The sequence below is a fragment of the Heterodontus francisci genome, chromosome 9 (assembly GCF_036365525.1).
Source record: "Heterodontus francisci isolate sHetFra1 chromosome 9, sHetFra1.hap1, whole genome shotgun sequence".
Classification (NCBI taxonomy): domain Eukaryota; kingdom Metazoa; phylum Chordata; class Chondrichthyes; order Heterodontiformes; family Heterodontidae; genus Heterodontus; species Heterodontus francisci.
Window position 1 is genome coordinate 77668100 of NC_090379.1, and position 25919 is coordinate 77694018.

Sequence of the window (25919 nt, forward strand, 5' to 3'; positions counted from 1 at the left end):
CTACCTGTTCTCACAGCAAGCAAAGCAATACTGCTAACTGCTATGTATGAATGACTGAGTAACTGTCATGTGACAAGCCCCTCCCCATCTGTGGTTTTAAGCTAGTGTTTTCTCTGCAGCAGAGGAGAAGCAACTGGATTCTGACATGAGCAGACCCTAAGTGAGGGTCTCCCCTGCTCTCTCTCTCCATTCCAGCTTGAAAACTTTCAAATCCTGCTTGTTGCATGACCACCTTTGCATACTCCGGCTACAATCAGAAACACTGTTGGAGGAAATCATTTGCATTGCAGTCTTCAAGGGACCAACCAAACCAGTCATCTACCTCTTCAAACTAAAAGCCTCAGGAGCACTGAATTCAGCTAGAAGCCAGCCGAATCATCTGTATACCTTTTTTTATCGATTCTAACTCAACCAGTCTACCTTTCCGCACTCCGTAACCTATTTGTGTGTGTGTAAACCTCTAGTATGTGTGTGAGAGTGAAAGTTGGCGCTTTGTTTATTATTTTATTAGTTTGATTTAGGTACAGTAAAGTTAACCTCTTCTTTGTTAACTCAAGAAAACCTGTCCGATTGTTTCTTGTTATGATCATAGCAAGTAAGTGATCAAACACCTACTGAATTGGCCAGTACATCCACTTTAAGAAAGAATTAAACCTGTTGTGGTCGATCAAGGAGAGAGAAAAGAGGGAAGCCCTTCAACCCCTTCTCACTTGACTGTAACAATAGCATCAGAAACTGTTACATTAAAAAGGAAAAGCTTCACAATTGCAGTTTTTTAAACATGCTGGATTTAATGTGCATAAATGATAGTTTGATAGGTTAAAAGTTTACATCTCGGCCCCCTCCTGAAGTCCCCAGCATCACAGATGCCAGTCTTCAGCCAATTTGATTCATTCCATGTGATAACAAGAAATGACTGAAGGCACTGGATACTGCAAAGGCTATGGGCCCTGACATCATTCTGGCAATAGTACTGAAGACCTGTGGTCCAGACCTTGCCGCATCCCTACCCAAGCTGTTCCACTGCAGCTACAACACTGGTATCTACCCGGCAATGTGGAAAATTGCCCAGGTATGTCCTGTACACAAAAAGCAGGACAAGTCCAACCCCGCCAATTACCACCCCATCAGTCTACTCTCAATCATCAATAAAGTGATGGAAGGTGTCATCGACAGTGCTACCAAGCGGCACTTGCTTAGCAATAACCTGCTCAGTGACGCTCAGTTTGGGTTCTGCCAGGGCCACTCAGCTCCTGACCTCATTGCAGCCTTGGTTCAAATATGGGCAAAGGAGCTGAACTCAAGAGGTGAGGTGAGAGTGACTGCCCTTGACATCAAGGCAGCATTTGACCGAGTATGGCATCAAAGAGCCCTAGCAAAACTGAAGTCAATGGGAACCAGGGGGAAAACTCTCTGCTGGTTGGAGTCAAACCTAGCACAAAGGTAGACGGTTGTGGTTGTTGGAGGTCAATCATTTGAGCTCCAGGACATCACTTCAGGAGTTCCTCAGGGTAGTATCCTATGCCCATCCATCTTCAGCTGCTTCATCAATGACCTTCCTTCAATCATAAGGTCAGAAGTGGGGATGTTTGCTGATGCTTGCATAATGTTCTGCACTATTCGCGACTCCTCAGATACTGAAGCAGTCCATGTAGAAATGCAGCAAGACCTGGACTATATCCAGGCTTGGGCTGATAAGTGGCAAGTAACATTCGCGCCACACAAGTGCCAGGCAATGACCATCTCCAGCAAGAGGGAATCTAAGCATCTCCCCTTGACATTCAATGGCATTATTATCACTGAATCCCCCACTATCAACATCCTGGGGGTTACCATTGACCAGAAACTGTACTGGAGTAGCAATATAAATACCGTGGCTACAAGAGCAGGTCAGAGGCTAGGAATCCTACGGCGAGTAACTCAACTCTTGACTCCCCAAAGTCTATCCACCATCTACAAGGCACAGATCAGGACTGTAATGGAATACTCTCCACTTGCCTGGATGGGTGCAGCTCCAACAACACTCAAGAAGCTCGGCACCATCCAGGACAAAGCAGCCCGCTTGATTGGCACCCCATTCACAAGCATTCACTCCCTCCACCACTGACGCACAGTGGCGGCAGTGTGTACCATCTACAATATGCACTGCAGCAACGCATCAAGGTTCCTTAGACAGCACCTTCCAAACCCGTGAACTCTACCATCTAGAAGAACAAAGGCAGCAAATGGTTGGGAACACCCCACCTGCAAGTTCCCCTCCAAGCCACACACCATCCTGACTTGGAACTATATCGCCGTTCCTTCACTGTTGCTGGTTCAAAATCCTGGAACTCCCTTCCTAACAGCACAGTGGGTGTCCATACCCCACATGGACTGCAGCGGTTCAAGAAGGCAGCTCACCACTACCTTCTCAAGGGCAATTAGGGATGGGCAACAAATGCTGGCCTAGCCAGCAATGCCCACATTCCATGAATGAATAAATTTTTAAAAATTAAAAATTTCATAACTTCAATAAGATAAAGAGGAACTTAAAGAAGGAAGATGCTGTATTTTCCATGTTGTACACAGTCATGGAAGCAATTTTTGTCACTGTCACCTAATTTAAAAACTAAATATGCATCAGGTTATTTGAAATAAAACCGTCAGGATGAAGTGTGACTGGCTGACAAGAAGCCTGACTTGTGCAAACTTCACAATTAAATCAAATTGTCAAAAACAGAATAATAGAATGTGTTGGTGCAAGCTGTTGTCCTATTAGTTTCAAATGTTTTAATGTACTGCTTTACATTTTAATTTATTTCAGTTTCCTAGTACTCCACAAAGGACTTAATAAAATAGGGCGTGAAGTATGGTTAAATGTAGTTAGGATATAGCAAGACATGCTAATCATTCTTTACCCTTCAAATATAGATATTCTCCATGATAAATGTGGACATAGGAATTTACAATGAACATATCAAAGCAAGAAGAGAATATGCTAATTTAAAATTGGACTGAGTTATGTCTGAGTGTCCTATTATCCCTATCCACTAATCCCACTTCATCTGAAGACTGCACTTGGTCTTGACTGCCCCTGTGCAATGTCATGGGAGATCAACTAGTGAGGACGTAACTGTCATGTATACTTAATGAAGACTTTGTGTGGCACTCTAAACATTAGCACTCTTCTTGATGAATAAACTAGCAGACCCATGCTCCATATCTTGACATCATTATTTCTTCTCTTCTACTTCAATCAGTCCCCACCCTTCAACACTTTTCAACTATCAGTACTTTCTCTGGAGGTTGGTGAGCAGACCTCCATGCATGATTTTTTTATATTCATTCATGGGATGTGGGCGTCGCTGGCCAGGCCAGCATTTATTGCCCATCCCTAATTGCCCTTTGAGAAGGTGGTGGTGAGCTGCCTGTGTTTGAATTACAATACACAGAGCTCAATTTTACCTGACTCAACCACAATCTGAGTGGTGTGTGAAATTGCAGCTGCTTCTACACATTGCTGTTGAACATGCTCTAACATTGCATTGCTCGGCTAAAGGATAATTCAGGCGTAAGGGAAGCAGATCATCAGTAATAGGCCAGTGTTAGTTTTTTTTCCCCCTGCATGAGACTAAAATGTTTCAGCAGGTCGTGGCTGTTGGCAAGTGTAAGATGCTGAGTAAAAATAAACCCATGTTTCAAGCAGTAGAATTTATTTTTGTACAGTGCTGCACATTGATTATAAATGGATGAATGAATACTTAATATTATCTGTTTATATCGAGCCTCAGAGCTGCAATTTCACACCAGCTCTGTGACTCGCTAGTGAAGCAGGTTTTGTACAATGGCTGTAATCTCAAGAACAGTGTGATGCCACATTTTTAAGGAACCACTTCTGACAGTAACAAATGGCACCACGTGGCCTGGTATTACACTGCTGCTGTTATAGTTCTTGGGAGGCCAATTTCATCCAGGAGGACAAAAAAAAACAAACACTAACAAAACTATTAACTGTGTTCTACACATGGAGATATTGTGTACAAATAATTCTGAAAAAATAATATTGCAGCCTTTAACATGTTCATATACTACCAGATCCAAACTCCAATGACCACTAAACCAACCAAACCATTATCGTTTACAACTACAACTTCTTCTATGTTGCATATGCAAATATAAGGTTGACCATCCATTTATTTTGTTTTTCTTTGTTTAAGCCAATGCTTTCTTCTTCAGTTTTTGATAAATTATTTTGCATAAATAGAGACTGCACTGGTCCTGAACTTTTAAACTAATCTTGAGTCCTGCTGATTCAGTTTCATTTGCTATGGAATGTTGAAGAACATCAAACCCCGTTTGTATCTTCTATATATCTGTAGCCAAAGCTGCCTTCTCCATTGAACATTTATCATCTTGAATATTCCAAACGTAAATTGAGCAGTCGCTTTACAAGACAGGAAAGAGGTAGTGCATGTGAAAAAAATGAATATTTGTGTCACTTCCAAACAAATATTTTAAAGTCTATAATGAAATTCTTCTGTATAGCATATGTAACTCTTCAAATGCACTTATAGGACAGAAATACACAAACATATCCAATTGGCTGAAATTTCAATTAGCCAATCATCAATTGCCTGAAAACTTACTTTGCGCAGATCTCTCACAAAATTCTTTCCAAATCTCAGATCTGGTATCTGTCTTGGATCTCCTTGTCATTTCTATGTATAACACATATTCAACATAAACTGTACCCTGCAGCTTACTTGGAGCAATACCACATGTGATCCATTAGTACATATTAAATGTGGTATAAAACAAATGAGACCAATTTTGCTGTAATTTGTATCCAGACAGCATAGTTCCTGGGTGCTAAGTGCAACAAATGGTGCAGGAACTTTTGCTGCTAGCTCTCCAACCTTGTTGCTTTGGGATTTTTGATGCTTCTTCCAAGTGGGTGCAAACTGTCTGATCTGTAATAGGTACAGTCCAGGGCAGTTATTCAAATGAGACAGGAGTAAGCATTCCTGATCTCCCCACTCCATTTGGAGGTCACCTCAAAGAAGCAGGCCTTATGGCCCTCCAGTTAAGTCCATTTTCTGCTTTTCAGGTGCGTTGGACCAGCGGTTGTCTGGAAACCTTCTGGCTGCTGTTTTAGGAAAGCAACCAGAAGACCCTGGGAACAGGCCTGTACTGTGGGGTCAGTCAAATAACCTGGCACACAAAGTTCAGGTGTACTGGGGAGATGGGGGCAGAGATGGGTGGGGTTCATTCTAGGAAAGTTAGCCCCAGTATATCAGGACTTATAATCATAGGTTACAATATTGGAAACTTACAGGGTAGCTGAATAATAAAAAGTTCTATAAAACCTGTAATAGGACTACTCCTAAATTACTATATAACAGAAATGCTGCTATAGTAAGTAGTTTTTAGAAATTTGTATCTTTACCAGGTTGTTTAATGAGAATTTAATGTTTTTTCACAGAACTGTGTATTACTTGTTATTCATATTTTAATCTCCTTAATTTCAGTTTCCTGAAAGTGGATTCTATGGGATGTATGATAAAATCCTCTTGTTTCGTCATGAGCCTAATTCAGAAAACATCCTGCAATTGGTGAAGGCTGCAACTGATATTCAAGAGGGAGATTTGATTGAAGTTGTCCTGTCAGGTAATATATCACATAAATGTATCTTTCCTCTCCCAATAATGCAATTATATAACATAACTTGATTTCAATTTAATATAGCGGGCACTGATTTCAGAAAGTTTCCATTGATAACTTTTGTTCTAACTTAACTGCCAGTGGAAGTTACTGATTGCTAGCCCTCTTCAGAGGTGTCAGCGAGCATGGAAAGATTTTGCATAGGTGCAACCAGATTCATGTTCTTTGAGAAGCTGCAATGAAAACTTGCCTAACCGTTCACAAGATAATTATGATTAAGAAAGCCATTCAGCCATCTTAATTTATCCATCCAAAGAGTTCCTAGCATTTCTCAACAGTAGCATCCATTGATTCATAAATGTTCCAGAGTTTTTGCCTCCACTGCTCTATCCTGACCTTTTATTAGTTTGATTATGTGCCCCCTTGTTTGCAATAAGATAGATGAAAAAGCAGCACAAATAGAGAGAAATGGTTTAGACTTAATCACCATTTCACAGACATGGTTACAAAATGACCAAGGTTGGGAAATAGATATTCCAGGGTACACAACATTTCAAAAATACAGGCAGAATGGAAAAGGAGGAGGACAAGCCATCATAGCAAAGGATAACATAAGGACAGTAGTGAGAAAGGATCTTGGCTCAGAAGATCTGCAAGTAGAATCAGTATGGGTGGAGATTAGGAATAATAAGAGTCAGAAAATGCTGGTAGGTTATGGGCCCCCTAACAGTAGTTATACCAGTGGACAGAGCATTAAGCAAGAAATAATTGGAGCTTGTAACAAAGGCAATGCAATAATTGTGCATACCTTTATTCTTCATATAGACTGGGAAAATAAAATTGGCAAAGATAATCTAGAAGATGAGTTTGTAGAATGCTTTCACAACAGTTTTCCGGAACAATACATTGTGGAATCAACAAGAGATAAAGCTATTTTAGATCTAATATTGTGCAATGAGGCAGGTATAATTAGTAATCTCATAGTAAAAGGTCCTCTGGAAAAAGTGATCATAATACAATTGAATTCCATATTAAGTTTGAGAGTGACAGATTCCAGTCCCAAACAAAAATCTTAAATCAGGTCAGCGGACATAGAAGTCCAACATAAGTCTTACATGAAGCTCCACTTCATCCCTCATATCCCCAAAGGCAAGAAACCACCTCACAAAAAACCATGAATTTACAACATACCATGTGACTGCAGACTTGTCTACATCAGAGAAACAGGTTGCAGTGTACACACTAGACTCAAGGAACATCAAGCCTGCTTCAAACACAGTGAATGGGACAAGTCAACCATTGTCAAGCATGCTCAACTCAATAACCACTACACTGAATGGCCTAATTCCTAACTCATCTCATCCAATACACACTGGCCTACAAAATGTGTCGGGGTGGCTGTGGAGATCTATGGGTACCACACTTCCCCCAAGACAGTAACCTGCTCATCAGAGATATCTGGTTACCCCTACTCAAGAAACATATCACCACCTGCTCTGCTGCCAACATCCCCTGACAAGATCAATAGTATGTATCGCCTTACCGCAAGACACAATAGCTGACCAATCAGCAACAAGAATAATAGTGGACCGACCTATCGTGGAACACAATTAACTGACTGATAGCTGCAAGAAAAGAACATGTAATGACCTTTCAGCAGTAAGATCCCACCCACATTCCCATTCCCCACCACATATAAACCCACTGTTTACACCCGTTCCAGTTATTTCTCCCGATGACGGGCAAAGTACACCGCTCAAAACGTCAAAACCTGCTAGTTCTTCTAAGAACTAATTTTTCAAGGAAACCAACTGCTCTTTTCAGAGCAAAATCACATGGTGTAAAACCATAAAATCATTTTACTCAATGTTACTGCTCTCATCATGAAAACATTCAAATAACTTTGAAGAATTTTAAGTTTAAACAAAGCCAATTACATAGTTATATGTGGAGAACTGGCTAAGGTTGACTGGGTAAATAGACTAAAAGCTATGATGTTAAATAAACAGTGGGAAACATTTAAAGAAACAATTCAAAATGTTAAACAAAAACATTACATTAAAAAGCAAAAACTCAGCAAGATAAATCCATCTCTAGCTTACTAGGAAAGTTAAGGATGGCATTAGATTACTAGAAGAGGCTTATAATGCTGCAAAATATAATAGTAAGCTTGAGGATTGGGTGTGTTTTAGTAACCAGCAAAGGATGACCAAAAAGTTGATAAAAAGGGAAAAAATAGAATGAGTAAACTAGCCAAAAATATAAAAACAGATTATAAGTGCTTTTATAAGTATATAATAGGGGGAGAGTAGCTACAGTAAACACTGGTCCCTTCGAAGTAAAGGCAGGAGAAATTATCGTGGGGAATGAGGAAATGGCAGAGACAAACAAATATTTTGTGTCTGTCTTCACAGTAGAAAACACAAATTACATACCATAATTAGAGGGTAACTAAGGGGCTATTGAGGGTGACGAACTTAAGGTAATTAATATCGGCAGAGAAAAAGTATTGGAGAAAGTTAAGGGACTAAAATCCAACAAATCCCAGGACCTGAACGTAGGGTTCTAAAAGAGGTAGCTGCAGAGATAGTGGATGCACTGGTTGCGATTTTCCAAAATTCCCTAGATTCTGGAATAGTTCCAGCAGATTGGATGTCAGCAAATGTAACATTACTATTCAAGAAAGGAGTGAGAGAAAATAAGGAACTACAGGTCAGTTAGCCTGACATCTGTCGTCGGGAAAATGGTGGAATCGATTATTAAGGAAGTCTTAACAATGCACTTAGAAAATTATAGTATAATCAGACAAAGTCAACGTGGTTTTATGAAAGGGAAATCTTGTTTGACATATTTATTGAGGATGTAACCAGTAGGGTAGATAAAGGGAAAGCAAAAGATGTAGTATACTTGGATTTCCAAAAGGCAATCGATAAGGTGCCAAACAAAAAGTTAATACACAAGATAAGGGCTCATGGATTTGGGGGTAATATATTAGTCTGGATAGAGGGCTGGTTAATGATCAGGAAGCAGACAGTAGGGATAAATGGGGCATTTTCAAGTCGGAAGGCACTAACTAGTCAAGCGCCGCAAGGATCAGTGCTAGAGCCTCAGCTATTTACCATCTATATTAATGACTTCAGACGAAGACAGACAGTAATGTATCTAAGTTTGGTGATGATACAAAGCTAGGTGGGAATGTAAGCTGTGAAGAGGACACAAAGAGACTACAAAGAGATACAGACTGGTTAAGTGAGTGGGCAACAAGGTGGCAGCTGGAGAATAATGTGGGGAAGTGTGAAGTTATTCATTTTGGTATTAAGAATAGAGCAGCAGGATATTTTTTAAAATGCTGATGTTCAGAGAGAGTTGTGTGTACCTGTGCAAGGAACACAGAAAGTTAGCATGCAGGTACAAGAAGCAATTAAGAAGGCAAATGGCATGTTGGTCTTTATTGCAAAGGGATTAGAGTACAAGAACAAAGAAGTCTTGCTACACTAGTACAGGCCTTTAGTGAGATCACACCAGGAGTACTGTGAGCAGTTTAAGGAAGGATACACTTAATATGGAGGCAGTACAGACAGAAGTCCTTGAAGCGGCCAACACCCCCAGCTTATACACACTACTGAGTCAGCGGCGCTTGAGATGGCTTGGCCATGTGAGCCGCATGGAAGATGGCAGGATCCCCAAAGACACATTGTACAGCGAGCTCGCCACTGGTATCAGACCCACCGGCCGTCCATGTCTCCGTTATAAAGACGTCTGCAAACGCGACATGAAATCGTGTGACATTGATCACAAGTCGTGGGAGTCAGTTGCCAGCATTCGCCAGAGCTGGCGGGCAGCCATAAAGACAGGGCTAAATTGTGGCGAGTCGAAGAGACTTAGTAGTTGGCAGGAAAAAAGACAGAGGCGCAAGGGGAGAGCCAACTGTGCAACAGCCCCAACAAACAAATTTCTCTGCAGCACCTGTGGAAGAGCCTGTCACTCCAGAATTGGCCTTTATAGCCACTCCAGGCGCTGCTTCACAAACCACTGACCACCTCCAGGCGCGTATCCATTGTCTCTCGAGATAAGGAGGCCCAAAAGAAAGAAAAAGAAGTACAGTGAAGATGCACTAGAATGGTTCTGGGATTCGAGGGTTCTCATTTGATGAGTGACTGAGTAAATTGGGTTTATACTCTCTGGAGTTTAGAAGAATGAGAGGTGATTTCATTGAAACAGACAAGATTCTGAAGGGGCTTGAAAGGTTAGACAATGAGAGGTTATTTCCTCTGACTGGGGAATCTAGAACCTGGGGGCACAATCTCAGGATAAGGGTCGATCATTTAGGACTGAGATGAGGAGAAATTTCGTCACTCAAAGGGTGTGAATCTTTGGAATAGTCTACCACAGAAGATTGTGGATGTGTCATCGTTGAGTATATTTAAGGCTGAGATAGGCAAATTCTTGGTCTCGGTGAATCAAGAGCTTTGGGGAGTGGGCAGAAAATTGGAGTTGAGGCAGAAGATCAGACATAGAGTCATAGAGTTATACAGCACAGAAACAGGCCCTTCGGTCCATCGTGTCTGTGCCGGCCATCAAGCACCTAACTATTCTAATCCCATTTTCCAGCACTTGGCCCATGGCCTTGTATGCTATGGCGTTTCAAGTGCTCATCTAAATACTTCTTAAATGTTGTAAGGGTTCCTGCCTCAACCACCTCTTCAGGCAGTGCACTCCAGATTCCAACCACCCTCTGGGTGAAAAAGTTTTTCCTCAAATCCCCTCTAAACCTCCTGCCCCTTGCCTTAAATCTATGCTCCCTGGTTATTGACCCCTCCGCTAAGGGAAAAAGTTTATTCCTATCTAACCTATCAATGCCCCTCATAATTTTGTATACCTCAATCATGTCCCTCCTCAGCCTTCTCTGCTCTATGGAAAACAACTCTAGCCTTTTCAATCTCTCTTCATAACTGAAATGCACCAGCCCAGGCAACATCCTCTTGAATCTCCTCTGCACCCTCTCCAGTGCAATCACATCCTTCCTATAGTGTGGTGCCCAGAACTGTACACAATACTCCAGCTGTGGCCTAACTAGCATTTTATACAGCTCCATCATAACCTCCCTGCTCTTATATTCTATGCCTCAGCTAATAAAGGCAAGTATTCCATATGCCCTCCTAACCACCTTATCTACCTATGCTACTGCTTTCAGTGATCTATGGACAAGTACACCAAGGTCCCTCTGACCTTCTGTACTTCCTAGGGTCCTACCATCCATTGTATATTCCCTTGCCTTGTTAGTCCTCCCAAAATGCATCACTTCACATTTCTCAGGATTAAATTCCATTTGCCACTGCTCCGCCCATCCTATCAGCCCATCTATATCGTCCTGTAACGTAAGGCTTTCCTCCTCACTATTTATGACACCACCATTTTTCATGTCATCTGCGAACTTGCTGATCATACCTCCTATATTCACATCTAAATCATTAATGTACACTACAAACAGCCAGGGTCCCAGCACCAATCCTTGTGGCACACCACTGGTCACAGGCTTCCACTCGCAGAAACAGCCCTCGACCATTACCCTCTGCCTCCTGCCACTAAGCCAATTTTGGATCCAATTTGCCAAATTGCCCTGGATCCCATCGGCTCTTACCTTCTTGACCAATCTCCCATGCGGGACCTTATCGAAAGCCTTACTGAAGTCATGATAATAATAATAATACTGACATGATCGTATTGAATAGTGGAGCAGTCTTGAGGGGCATTATTTTCTATTCCTGCAGTTTAGATTGAAGTAATCTTCCAGGTTAACTTTCTTTTACTGGTAAGTCTTTATTTACCTCTATAATATTGCTGCTCAGATGCCTCTTTTCAAGGCTGAAAAGTCCAAATTTCTCCAGTTCTCCATTATAGCACAGATTCCTGACACTAGGATTAGCTTAGTAGCTCTTCACTGCACTATCTCCATAGCTTGAATGTCTCTCTTGTTTCTGGGTGACCAGAATTGGCCAGAATATTCAAGATATGCTCTGAACAGAGCACTGAAGTTTGACCACTCTTTCCTCTGACTTAAATTCTACTGCTTTGGCAATGTAGTTGAAAATCCTGCTAGTTTTGTTGATTGCTGTGCTTGCTGCATTGGTTGGACATGTTTAGCATCGAGTCCATTAAGACTCTTTTTCCATTTCATCCTTGGTCATTTCAGCTCAATAGATGGAGTATGCAAACTATTTTTCCTTCCTATCTGTAGTACTTGATACTTGTTTGCATTAAATTTCATCTGCCATTTTCAGCCCACTTAGATATCATATTAAATTAATTGTATAAATTTGGTGCTGCCTCTTTCAATTCCATTGCCACGCCAAGTTCAGTATCATCTATGAATTCAACCATTTTACATTGAGTTTCTTAATGCAATTAACTTACAGAAATGGAGAACAGTAGTAGTCCCAACACTGAGTCTGGGGCACCCCACCTGTTCCTAATTTGCATGTTCGTATGTACTTCTCCCAACCCTCGTACAACCTTTAATGCGTACTCATTGTTTTCTACCCTTCAGTCAGTTTCTTATCTGTTCCCAGTGTCACGAAAACGTGCTACGTCGAATTATGATTTTTTTTAATCCACCGGCTGGAAACCTAAATTAAGTTTAAAAGAAAAGGAAACAGATAAAAGGTGACTTTACCAGCAGTTAAGATGGCCAATTTGCATCACTATACTGCACAGGTCAATGCATTGAGTCAATGCATGGAGACGAGTTGTCTGCCCAGTCACAGCAAGAACAATAACCTGGGGAATCTGAGTGAACTATCTATGCTGCTCCCATTAGCAAGACATTAAGGCCATCATCTGAACATTAGACTGGTGGAGATGAACCACTCAAACCTAATCATTTGAACAAAGGGACCATGGTTGACAGTAGGAAATTCCTCAACATGCACTGATTAATTTGCAAGAGGGAATACACATTTGTAAGTACCATGTTGAATCACTGGGTGACGGTCATGTGACAGGCCCACCATCTGTGTGCTTAAGCTGGTGGTTTCTCTGCAGCAATCAGACAAGCAGCTAGAGACTGACAAGAGAAGACCCAAGTGGGGTCCCTCCTCCCTCTCTCTCTCACCAATCCACCTTGCAAGCTTCGAACCCTGCCTGCTAGCTGTAACCACCTAGGCTTATCACTGCTGCAGACAGCGACCCAATGAAGGAAATCATCCGCATCATTGTCTCCAGGGCAACCACTGAATCAGTCATCCACATCTTCAAACCAGAAGCCTCAGGACCATCGAATTCAGCCCGAAGTCAGTTGAGTCACCAACCTCTGCAGACTGTAGACCCCTTTATATTTCTCTGGATTCTAATTCAACCAATCTATCCTTCCCCACTCTGTAACCTGTTTTTGTGCGCGTGTGACCCTTGAGTGTGTGTGAGTGTGTGTGAAAGTTGGAGCGTAGTTTATTATTTTACTTAGATTGGTTTAAGTACAATAAAGCTAACCTCTTTCTTTGTTAAACTCAAGAAATCATGTCAGATAAGTTCTTTAATAATCATAGCACATAAATAGTTAAAGACGCACTGAATTGGCAAGTATATCCACTTTAAAAAAATAAATAAACCTGTTGTGGTCAAACAAGGAGAGGGATAAGATGGGAGCCCTTCGACCCCCACCCCTCCCCCCCTCACCTGTTTGTAACACCAGGATTTACCCTGAATCCCCATAGCTTAGAGTTTGATTATTAGTTTCCTTTTGGAACATTCTTAAAAATCTTTTGGAAGTCAATGTACATTACATCTTAGGGCTTTCCATAATCCACTTGGGTTATCACTTTTGTAAAGACCTTGAGGACATTGCTTTGGCAGGATCTTTCCCTTTTGAGTCCATGCTGGATTGTTATTGTAAAAATAGCCCTCAAGTTTGCTCTTGATAACCAATTCCATCATTTTATATGGAATGTAAGTAGAAACAATGGGTCTGTAGTTGCCTTTATCTGTTTTGCTCCTCTTTTTAAAAATGGGCACTAGATTAGGCACCTGGAACATCACCTCAGTGTCAATTTACTCCATCATCAGTGTAATATATTGATTGTGTTGCTGGACTAGTAATGCAGAGGCCTGCACCAGTAACCTAGAGAGAACGTGAGGTGAAGTCTTACCATTACAGTTTGAGAATTTGAATTCAGTTTAAAAAGTTTATAAAGTCTCACTATTAAAAGCTAGAATTAGTAACAGTGACCATGAAACTGGCAGTTTAAAAACCGAACTGGTTCACTAACATCCTTTAAGGAAAGAAACCAGCCGTCCTTACCCAATCTGGCCTATATATAACTCCAGCCCCACAACAATGTAGTTGACTCTTAACTGCCCTCTGATGTTGCATAGCAAGCCACTCCCTTGTATAATAGTACTACAAAGAATGACAAGAATAGAACTGGATGGACTACTCAACTGCAACCTAGGCATTGAAGCAGGACATACTAAAGCAATATCCAGCCCAGTCAACCATGTAAAGTCCTCTTCGTTAATATCTGGGAGACTGGTGCCAAAGTTGGGACAGCTATTTCACAGACTAGTCAAGCAACAGTCATTGTCATATTTAAAGAAGCAAGGTCATAATCTATTTGACCTCATCCTCACTAATCCACCTGTCGCAGATGCACATGTCCATGACAGTATTAGCAGAGGTGACCACTGCACATTCCTGTCAAGACCAAGTCTTGTCTTCTTGAAGGGGAGCAATTTGTTCATGTGACACAACTTCTTATACTAAATTGATTTCCTGGGGCAGACATTCCCCGTGTCCCATACGGCATTATTGAACAATATCAATGATGAATGCCAGTCGGGCCACACAGCTGACAGCCCACTGCGCTTCTGTCCCAGAAGAATTGAGCTTGTCTGCCTAGCGCCACTTGAATTTCTCCCTGAGTCTCATATTCATTTAACTGATGAACGGGCTCGCGACAGCTTGACATTGTTTGGTGGGCTCAGAAGGAACATTCCTGCTCTTCCTCATCAAATTCCCAAAAATGTTTGCAGTTTCCTGAGCCACTTGATGTGTGACCTCCAACGTTCCCTATAAGGGTGGAGCATATGCAGCACCCATTCTGCATATTTGCACCTCAAAATTACAATCTTGATGCTGACTATATCATAGGACCCTGATGAGGCTCCTTCCTGATTCAGGTGAGCACCTGGGCTGCCGTTGTAAAGGCTCTGAAAAAAATGGTGATGATGGATGGGATTGGAGCGGGTACAGAACAGTCAGTACAGCACTCCAGTTTTATAGCCACCACCACCTCATTCCCTCTGGGACAACAGAGTTAAAATTGGCCCTAAAATGTCAAAAATATAAATTTTGTGGGGCGAGAATATAATTTGGCATATAAATCTTGCACCTTTAACCCTTCAGGCTTTGATGTACTTTAGCATTTTTTTCTGCATTAAAAATAGAAACCTGGAAAACTAGCAAAGATATGCCAGTGGCTTCAAGAAAGCTGCCACAACAACATAAAAAGCCTATGGCATGTGAAAACAAGTACTTAGACTGAAAGGTGCAGGTTTTATTCAGTTGAGAAAACAAGGAGAAAAGCCAAGGCCCATGGTGCAGGATACTTCCCAGGTTATAAAGTGTAAAATTGTAAATTAGGAAGTCCTGATTAGGTGATACTGTTAGGACTTGGGCATATTCCAGATACTTTTGCTTATGTCCAATGCAGGGATCTGATTTTATAGGCCTGTTCACATTCCCTATGAGCAATAACATAACCTTTTACATGAAGGAATCTGGAGTGGAGGACAATAAGATGAACAATGAACCCATTTATTAATGAGGTACACACTGGAAATAAAATAGTTTACTATGGTAAACTCCTGATTCTCTAACCAAGTAACATTCTAACAGGCCCTATATCTTAGGCGAAACATTATAGGTTTCAATATCTCTAAGCTCAATACAGTTTATCATGTCACTTCCTTTTACATTATAATAGCATGGATTAAGAAGCAACATTAAACAGAAACAGGAATAAACACAGCAGATTCCATTAGAGTACAGAATGTTACTTAATTCACAAAACGCTACTTCAAAATAATAAACATATTGAAGTCCTGAACCTTCTCTATAGTATTAGACTTTTACTTTGAACCGACATCCATGATAGGAAGTCGATATGTTAAATTGCATATTCTACTAGCCTTAGCTTGTCAGCTGCTTAGCAAAGTTGGGATTTACTGAAGAAATTTTGATATGGTGTATCTTCAGTTCAAAGTTTAAACTAATAAAGGAAGATTAAAAGCATATGTTTCACAATTCTGTCAATACAGATAGGTTTCAACGCCACACAGAAGCCCTCTGTCATGTTTTCCTGAAACAATAGTTACATCAGCAAAACAAAGCAGCAAAGGATGATATTTTCCCTCAATGTGATTGATAGTAACATTATCAGGGCACTGGCACAGGCAGCTATGGCCAACTGGCCTCCTTCTGTGCTGAATGATTTTATGATTCTATTGTCATGCAGGCCCCCACCTGCCAAGCATGAGGCATATTAATTTCACCACATGGACATTACATTTCAAACTGTTGTTGAAGTGAAAATATGACTTGCTTTAAAAAATTGCCTGATTTGGCTGCAAAGATATTTGCATATTAACAGACAGTGTTTGGAAGGACAAAGCAGCCATTCCCTGACACATTCAATCCGCATTAGACACTTGGCTGGAAAGACATTTGCATATTAACAGACAGTGCTTGGAAAGAACAAAGGACCATTCCCTGACATATTCAACCCAAAATGGACTTTTGATCACCGGACATTGTAGGTGGGGGAACTCGCATTTCAGGTTGACTGCTAAGATGGCCGAACACACAAACGGACATGGTCAAACCAGCTAGTCACATGACTAACCTGCTGGGCAACCTGAGTTTTTTGTATTTGTACAAACACCTTGGAGAGAGTGTCTGCTCATGAATTGAGAAGATCTCTCCTGTCTGCTCCCATCTCTTTCTCACGAGCCTCTAAATCCACTGAAGACACTTGAACTCCAAGAGAGAAAAGTCTCCGACAGCGAACAAGGTTTAAGAAGAATGCTGGGCCCCAACGAAAAGCACGATCTATCCACAATCAAGGACTCTACAGTGAGCTCGAAGAACCGTAACAACAACTCTTCAGATATTGCCCCAAATGTTTCACTTTATTTTTCTTCTGCTTTTTTCTGTCTCTATTTGCATGTGTGTATCACGTATGCATGCTAGTGTGGGCACCTTGTGTATCCGTAGGCATCAACTGAATTAGAGTTTAAGTTTAATAAATTTCAACTTTTCTTCTTTAAACCTAAGAAAGCCTGTTTGAGCTGGTTTCTTTGCCTTATAATTGGTGGCAGGGATTCACCAAGGAGGAGCTAAAAACACAGTGGGCTGGATTTTACCTTAGGTGGACGGGAATTCGCCACTGATATAAAAGTTGGTGGCGAACCTGCTTCTGCCTAGCCCGGGGATCCGTCCCGCATTTTATGGGTCCCCAGGCTTTAATTGGCCCGAGGAGGGACTTCCACCTGCTTGAGGGAGGAGGTTGCCTGCCAATCAGCGGGCCAGCAGTTCTTAGTCCCAGCAGCGCCAGTGGGAGTGGTGGCCACTGCTGGGACTGCAGACCAGCTGACGACATGAAGCCAGGAGGGAAGTTAAGTTGGGCATGCCTCACCTGGGAGATTGGTCATGACCTGGTGAGGCTAGGGTGGTCATTTGGGGGGGGGATAGTCGTCTTGAGTCTGGGGTTGGGTTGGGAGGGGGGGCAGCCCTCAATTGGGCACCCTGTGCCCAACTGCCATGGCCCCCCACCTCCAGCATGCTGTAAGGCTGGCAGCTATCACTTAAGTGGCCACTTAAGGGCCTTAATTGGCCTCGGGAGGGCGGGCTGTTTCCCCCCCACCCCGCCCGACCGCCATAAAGTTGAGTGGAGGCGGGTACGGGGAGGCTAGGCCTCCTGGAGCCTCCCACTCAATTTTACGGTGCCCCCATCCGCCCCCACACCACCATCTGACCCACTTGGGTGGAGTAAAATGAAGCCGGGTGTGTTTAAAATTAAACCCTGTTACAGTAAGACCGTGTGAAGGCTGAAAGGGAACCCTAGACCTCTTTCTCACCTGGTCGTAACAATATATTCAAGTACACCTTGATAGGATAGTTGCAAAGGCAATGCATAGATGTAACTAATTAGTCGCCTAAATTAGTGTTAACTTTTTCTTACCCCTTTGTGAACCTTGCTGCGCAAAGCTAACCTATCTGCCTTTGAGGTTGCTTCAGCACTTAAGACTGGTAATGTATGCTTTCAGAAATGGAAAAAAAAAATTTATTTTACTGCAACAAAGTCACAAACACCTTGCATAAAAAATTATAAATGCTAAGATTTTTGTGATGTTAAACATGTCCAGCCTCTGAACTATGACAATATCAAGTTTATGTTTTAACTGCCTGAAAATTGTAGAAGTGAAAGACTGAAGAAAGTAAGACATTCACAGTTTTGATTTCCTGGTGAGGAATGGGTTAGTCGGACACAGTGTGTGATGAATTTTGACTTCACGCGGCGGGAAGGAGGATGAACATGTAGGATGATATATTTGGAGCTTAGAAGTAACAATAGATATAGTTCAGAAGAGTGATTACCATAGAAATATTTAAAGAAATAGAAAGATAAGAACAATGATAATGGACAGAGAAAAGCTGGAAGGAGAGGTCAAAGAATGATTGCCTGCCACAAACCAAGCTTTTTGTCCATATTTTGTCCAAGAATGTGAAGAAGTGTGAGAACAGCCTCTCTAGAATGGGAAGGGTATTCAAGTCTTGGATAATATTAGGCTTTATAGAGCTAAGAGTTGCTGAAAGGAAATTAGGAGTTTACAGGATGGAAAAAGACCATTGCAGTTCATCTTGTTCATTCCACTGTCTAGAAAACATCATATTCCATGATACCTCTCAAATGTTTCAGAAGGTACTTTAACAACTCTGTTGAATTTGTTGAGTGCCTCCCTTAGCAGTCCTTTCCATACACTCACCACCTCTGCAAAAAGTAATGAAATATGAAAGGTCTTTTCACTCACCCACTTCTAAATTTGAGGATAGGCCATCTTCTTCTGGAATGCTGTGGGTAAAAGCAGCATTCTACACTAAAGGGATTAAAAGCTTCATGGAGGCTGCTTTCACAATGGAGGAGATGTGAAAGCTGCATTCGAAGTGAAATGAGATAACGAGATCAAGAATGGTGCTAGATAACAAAAGGTTGAAGGTGGGACAAGCAAAGAGGAGAAATGATGGATCAGAAAAATTATGAAACTGTATCTCTGGCGAATTGAAAACAAAAGTTTAATTGCTCCATTGAAGAGCATAGAGAAGATCAAGGGTTACTGATTTATCCATTGCACTATGAGAACTTTGGAGGTTATGAGCATGAATGAATCTGATGGAATTGAATTAAATTAAAATGAACCAGCAAGAGTGGATAGAATTGGACAACGAGAGGAGGTCATGGATGTGAAGGAAGAATTGGGAGCAAATAGAACCTGAATTAATGTGAAAAGAGCCAGAGGGCAAGCCATCAACTACAGCATAGAGGGAAAACTAGATGTTAATGGCCACAGCTGTAGCGGGCAATTTAGAACATTATGGTTTTGGAGACGTCTAAGGCAATGACAAATAATTCACTAAAACCGTCAAGTCCAGGTTTCAAAATGTAGGTGACAATTCACCAGTAGAATGAACATGCCAAAAAACACACTGGTAATGTGAAATTCTGTAAGAAACATATGAGACAATAGTCAGAAGAACCTAATGTTGAGGAGAGAAATGTAGTACAAAATAGACATTCTTCAATGAAATAGGTATTTGTTGTAAAGGAGTTGTTTAGATGACTGAATCATTTGGACTTGGTATTCCTGCAATACTGGTAATCAGAGGAAAATCTACATCGAAGCATGCACAAAGGATCATTTGGTTTCTTCATGCTATGCTAATCACTATCATCAGAGTCCCAAATTTAGTCCAGGTTAAGAGCAGGAGAGCAGACTTTAGAAAGTACAATAGATTATGGTTTGCACTTAAGGATCAACACAACTTTATGATTAAATGATTTGAAACTTTCTTCATTCTGATATACATCCTCCCAAACCTAATTGCTGATGTTCTGCTTTGAGGGCATCTGCGGCCTCTGCAATTTATATCAACAACAACATTGAGATCATTCATGCAAGTTAATCCCACATGGGAGAGATCTGGTCATAAGTTTGAACTACCACACTGGATGGACGAAAGAATGCTGGAGTTTTGATACAAGCTGGATGAAATTAATGTATTGTTTATTGACTTTGTTTTGTCAACACTTCACCATTAAGTAACATGTGGGACAAAATGGTACAAGTTACAATTATCTGCAATTGTGGAGCGAGACCTGAAGTCCTAGTGTCATAACGACTGCCCTGTGGATTTGTGGTTAGAAGCTGCCTTGAAGCAGTTTTTGTTCCAGAAGAAACCACTAGTTAGGGAATCTCGGACAAGGGGGCATAATTTAAAAATTAAAGTCAGATCTTTCAGGAGTGGAATTAGGAAATATTTCTTCACACAAAGTGGTGTTAGAAATTTGGAACTCTCTTCCACAAATGGCACTTGATGCTAGATCATTTGCGAATTTTGAAACTGAGACTGATTGATTTTTGTTAGTCAAATGTATTAAAGGATATGGGACAAAGGCAGGTATATAGAATTAGATCACAGATCAGCCATGATCTTATTGAAAGCCGGCACAGGCACGAGGGGCTAACTGGCATCCTCCTGTTCCTATGTTCCTAGATCATCAGTAATTCATAAGTTTTCTTAACAATCACTTTGCCTCATCCCATTGCGCCAGTTCACAAAAGCATCCTTCTGTACCCACTTCAAAGAGACACAGTATCCTATCCAAATCTGTATCTTTTCACAACCCTCCCACTGCATACTGACACTCATTTCCCTCTCCCCCTTAATCCAACCCAGCACTCTACCCTTCTAAGCTGGTACTCTTATTCCAGCTTCTCAAAGTTCAAGCTGTCACTCTTCCCTTTGCACCCAGAGTCCATGCTGGCAACCTTTGCAATCCCAGTTCATGCTGCCACTCCCTCCTCACCTGCTCTCAATTAACACTGGCATTCTTTTTCCTTTCCCACCACCAAGTACTGTTCTCAGCTTCTTGCCTATTCCCCCCTGCACCAATCCCAGCTTCATTTCTCTTTATTACCATTCATTTAGCTCTCTTCTTCAGTGACATCCATTTCTGCTTTCCTCTTTCCTCCATTACCATCCATTCCTCTCTTTTATTGCCACCTATTCCACTCGCCACCACCTATCTACTTCTACCTGAGTCAGGTTGTTAAATGCAGTGAAACAGGTCTCCTGTCCACATCAATCACCTGGAATTACAGACTCCTTATACTGTAGGTGAGAATGCCCATTATCGGCATTGCATTTGTCTGTCCCTTGGGGCCAACTGACCTGTGGTCAACTGCTGTTCACATGAAGTCCATCTCCACTTGAACAAAAATCCTATATTAGCTCCAATATCTGTTAACAAGGAATTGAAGCCTAGTTTTAGTAGAGTGCATCTTGAAACTATATTGCGATTTTTATCTCATTGCTGGGTAACAGAACCTGTGGTTACAATTCTTACAGCATGGAGTGCTTGCATTGCAGACTGACAACATATGGTTTACATATGCAGAAGGCTTACACATGGCAGGGATTATTGCTGTTGCATTAAATTGGAAATTTATAGGTGATAACTTCCTCCAAACAGTGAGACGGAATTACAGCAGAATCCGCAGATCTGTGGAAGAGATCATGAAGCATGCAAAAAGAAACTGAATGAGTGTGTATGACTTTTTTCAGCATTGTTGTCATGACACTTGAGTAGCTGTTAACCTCAGCTGTGCAAAAGGCATACTCATTTAGGCATGAAACAGGAACTGTTCTGACTTACACCTGCATCTTTTAATTCGTTTAGCCAATGAACTGTAAATATAATGGAAATTCATTTCCATTACTTTTATTTGATGAATACATATTTGAGAACTATGCATTCTTGAACTTTTATATGCAGACTAGGAATATTTTAATTAGTTTGTTTTCTCTGCCATTGTGTTTAGGCAAAATGTTTATAGGAATTGTTGTAATAATGCTGAACCTTCCAAATTTAGGTATATCCAAATCATTGGCACTTTACATAATATGGTCTAAGCAAAACTTACACAGCTATTCATTTTTGCACCAAGGTAATTGAAGGTTGAATATTCTGTTGTTTGTCAATGATAATCAAATCTTCTTAACACATAAAATCACATTTTAAATAATGCAACTCTTGTTTATATGGGTAATAGCTTGAATGATTACAATTCATACCATAATAGTAAACCACTGTTCATTTAGATTATATTTTACAGCTAATATATATATATAAATATATAAATTGTTCTGTTACTAAATTGAAGACTAGACTTTCATCAGGGTTCACTACAGCAAAAAGTACAAAAGGGCAGTGTCACATTGCAGCCTGAAATGAATCACACTTGACATCTAATTTAGAGAATACCTTGCTTGTTGACAACTCTTGAAAGATTTCATCCACAGTGGGAACTGAGTGACGTTCTCTCACGACCACTTTATTTACCTGTCGCATATCAACTCAGAGTCTGATGTCACCATTTGGTTTAGACACTACCACAACAGGGTTCACCCACAATTTTGGTCCTTCAACTGGCTCTTTGATGTCTTGGTCAATCAGTTCCTTGATCTTTGCCTCAACTTTCCCTCTCAGACCAAAAGGTGTACTGTGTACAGGCTGAGCTACAGGCTTCACGTTCTCATCAGTTGTTAATCTCATTTGGTGATTGTGCAACTTCTCAATTCCTTGAAACACTGGTCCAAACTCCTCTCCAAACATAGTGAAATCCTATGTGTAGCTTGGCCAGTTTCTCTACTCAGAAGAGGCTCACCATCCTCCTCAATCACTATGAATTCTGCCTTCACACTCTGATCTCCAGCTCTCACACTCACAGCGAAGCATCCAACAGTTTGAAGTGGGGTTTTAGGTGTATAAGAATAAAGCTTTTTGACACATTTTCGAGATGTGCACTTGATTCTTTTTGTCTGCAGTTCCTCCCACAGTACTCTGCTGATGACATTACTGTCACTGCCTGAATCTACAATAATGCTCACTTCAACACCCCCAACAATCACTGGAACTTTCTCATGGTTGCTTCCATTGACAGAAAACATGTATCCACGATTGCTATTCATCTCCTCACTCATTGTATCTTCTTCAACTCATCTCACTGTTGTACTACTTCCATCTCTCTTTCCTTTACATGGTTTGCCAGGCTTCCCACTCTGTTCAGCTTTGCTTCTGCACTTCTTGGCAAAATGGTTTCTGCCCCCACATTTTCTGCATATCTTTCCCTTGGCAGGGCAGCAACATCTCTTCCAGAGTGCCCCAAGTTGCCACATCTGAAACACTCGCTCTCAGACTTTTGTTGTTTACTTTTACATGTACCTGGATTCCATTGTGTCACTCGATTAACCTCAGATTTTGTCGTGCCAGTGCCAGAATTGGGACCAAGTTTCATGCTGTGAACTTATCCCTCCACTGCTTCCAATGCAGCTGCTATTTTCAAAGTGTCGTCCAATGTTAAGTCACCTCCTCTTTCCAGCAGCTTACACCTCAACTTATCAGACTTACAATGATGGACCACCTGATTCATTATCTGGTTATTCAGATCCATCACAACATAATTGCATCCATCTGCTGCCTTCCTTAAACAAGTAACACATTGGGCTACTGTTTCCCCCTCTTTCTGTCTCATTTGATGGAAAACATGCATTTGGCGTCACCACATAATAGTCCTTCAAAGCTTTCGCTGCACGTTCATAATCCGCCTTTTCTCCTACGTCAGGCAATGTCTCGAAAGTCTGTCTCACCGACGCATCCGCATTGAATAGCAATAAGTCCCATCACTGTGCTTTCTGCATCTCCGTCACCCCGTCCAAAAACAAGCCGTGACTGTCAGCATACACTTCAAACTCCTCCAGCCACACTTTCCATTTCACACTGGCGGTACTGGCATCACCCATCGGATCAAACGGCTCAATTCCCCGGACTGCAGACATATCAGCTCCAGCAAATGGCATGACACAATCCTAAATATCTCCCAATTTATCTCATTAACAATGTCACATCTCAGGCTGAAACGAATCACACTTGAAATCACAGCTGTAGCTTTAACAAGTGTTTTATTAAAGACTTCTGTAGAGTTCTTACTGCTATCACTGTGGCTGCAAGCTATTTAACCTTGCAGCAATCCCAGTTCAGGTGTTTAACCCAAAGCACAAAGCTACTTTCAGTTTCCCTTCCAAGTACCATATATTCTCTAACACTCAAGCCCACACATACAATCATGACAGGCAGCTTTTCCTTTGTTATGCTTTGGGTGGAACACATATAGGAAAATCAGGCAGGGAGGATTGCACACACATAATGGGCTGAATTTTTCGACTTAGCTGGAAGTCCTGCCACCAGGGATGAAAGCACAAGGCAAACCAGCTTCGGCAGGCGATGGGACGCTGCGACAGCATATAGCTGGTAGTGGCCAATTAGCGGGCTGCAGCCTTGGTAGTGCCACTGCTCGTGGTGGCCACTGCTGAGGCTGCAACTCCAGGGAGAGGGCGCCTCAATGGTGAGGCTCCCTTGAAGAGCAGGTAGGTTTTGGGAAGGAAGCTGGGGCTAGGCAGGAAGGCCCTGGTGATTGAGCTGGGGTGGGGGTGAGGTAGGGCACATTGGTGGCGCTGTTGCCACGAGGGGAGACACTGTCACTATGGGCCATGGAGTGCCCATAAAGTAGCCTCCCCCCTTGGGAACCCACTGGGAGTCTGCCAGGCTTTACTTGGCAGTCTCCCCACATGGTGGCAGGACCTCCCGACATGGGCAAAATGCGACTGGTAGGAAGTGACCCTTAATTGGCCATTAAGTGACTCAATTGGCCACCCAGTAGGCAGCCATAGTGGCGGGAAGACTTCAAGCTCCCCTCTCGATGCCTTCCCCCAGCATATTGCCAGCCTTCCCTCCTCCTAGCCTGTCTCCAATGGGCCGGGAAAATTCAGCCCAACATAGCCTGCCCAATTTTCCATCCATTTTAATCAGCTAATTCAGCACAGACCAGGAATTGAACTTAGGATTTTCCTGGTTGATGTGGTTCAATTACATAAATGCATGCATTTTATTTACTTGTTTAATAACATTTTTAAAAGAAAGTATCCAGTGGAATGTTGTCCTCCCTCCTACATACAGTTTTTGAACTGGATAAGAATGTTCATATTTTTGTTAACAATCTGACAAACTGTTTAAAATATAGTGTATTGCATTCAGTACTTCAAACAATTTTGTTTTTGTTACATAATGTTACTGCTGCTTGTTAATTGTGCATGAGAGTTTTTACCAAGTATGCGCTTTGCTATGCCCACTTCTTAGTCTAATGAACAACTTCTGTACTTTTATGACAGTACTTTTCAGTTAGCACGGCTAGTGCCAGCTGCTTAAATTTCCTGACTGTTAGATTTTACCAGATTCTTCCAATAAATCCTGGATTATGAATTATTTCCCAATCAATTTTTACTGAATTTCACCTGAAATCAAATTTGTGAACTTGCCCCATTTCCCATTGCCTTGCCATTTTCGTGAGTGTCCTTTAATCCACTTTTCAGTCAAACTGAGAGATGTTAAAATAACGATTACCAGTTTATTCTTTCCTGACTATGCTTGACTGTGCCCACTTGTCTAAAATGTTGAATGCATCTGAAAGGTATTATAATAGTAATCTTTTACATCCCATTTTCCCCTTGTCAATCCACTTCTCACGCATGTCCAGCATGAAAGAAGTACCTACTCCTTTGACCAGTTAATAGAAAGAATGCAAAAGTGGCCTAATGGAGATTCTTTGTCCAATTTTCCCTCAATCTGTGGAAGAATGGCACCTGACTTCCCTTTGTCACCATCCTGTAGCAGCCAGCCTGAGTTTGGCACTTAGTGGTATTGAACCTCCAGTATTTCATTCCATGGCTTTGCATGTTTGTGCTTCGACCTGCTAATCCACCAAGGCACCTAAGATATTCAGATAGAGTTTTGAAAGGTTGTATTCAAACATTAACATCTTTCAGGCTTTGAAACTTCTTTAATGTTTCCTGTCTGGTAGTTTAGTTTATATCATCCATTAAAACAACACTA

General features: G+C 41.5%; 1 protein-coding gene across 2 annotated transcripts in view; it reads left to right on the forward strand.

Annotated features, from left to right (window-relative positions):
- The window catches only part of prkd1 (protein kinase D1), a 388549-nt gene that overhangs the window by 179519 nt on the left and 183111 nt on the right, over positions 1–25919 (forward strand). For both annotated transcript variants that reach the window (XM_068038347.1, XM_068038348.1), the window contains exon 2: positions 5508–5646. In XM_068038347.1, coding sequence (XP_067894448.1) covers positions 5508–5646 — 139 coding nt within the window. The remainder of the gene's footprint in view (positions 1–5507; positions 5647–25919) is intronic.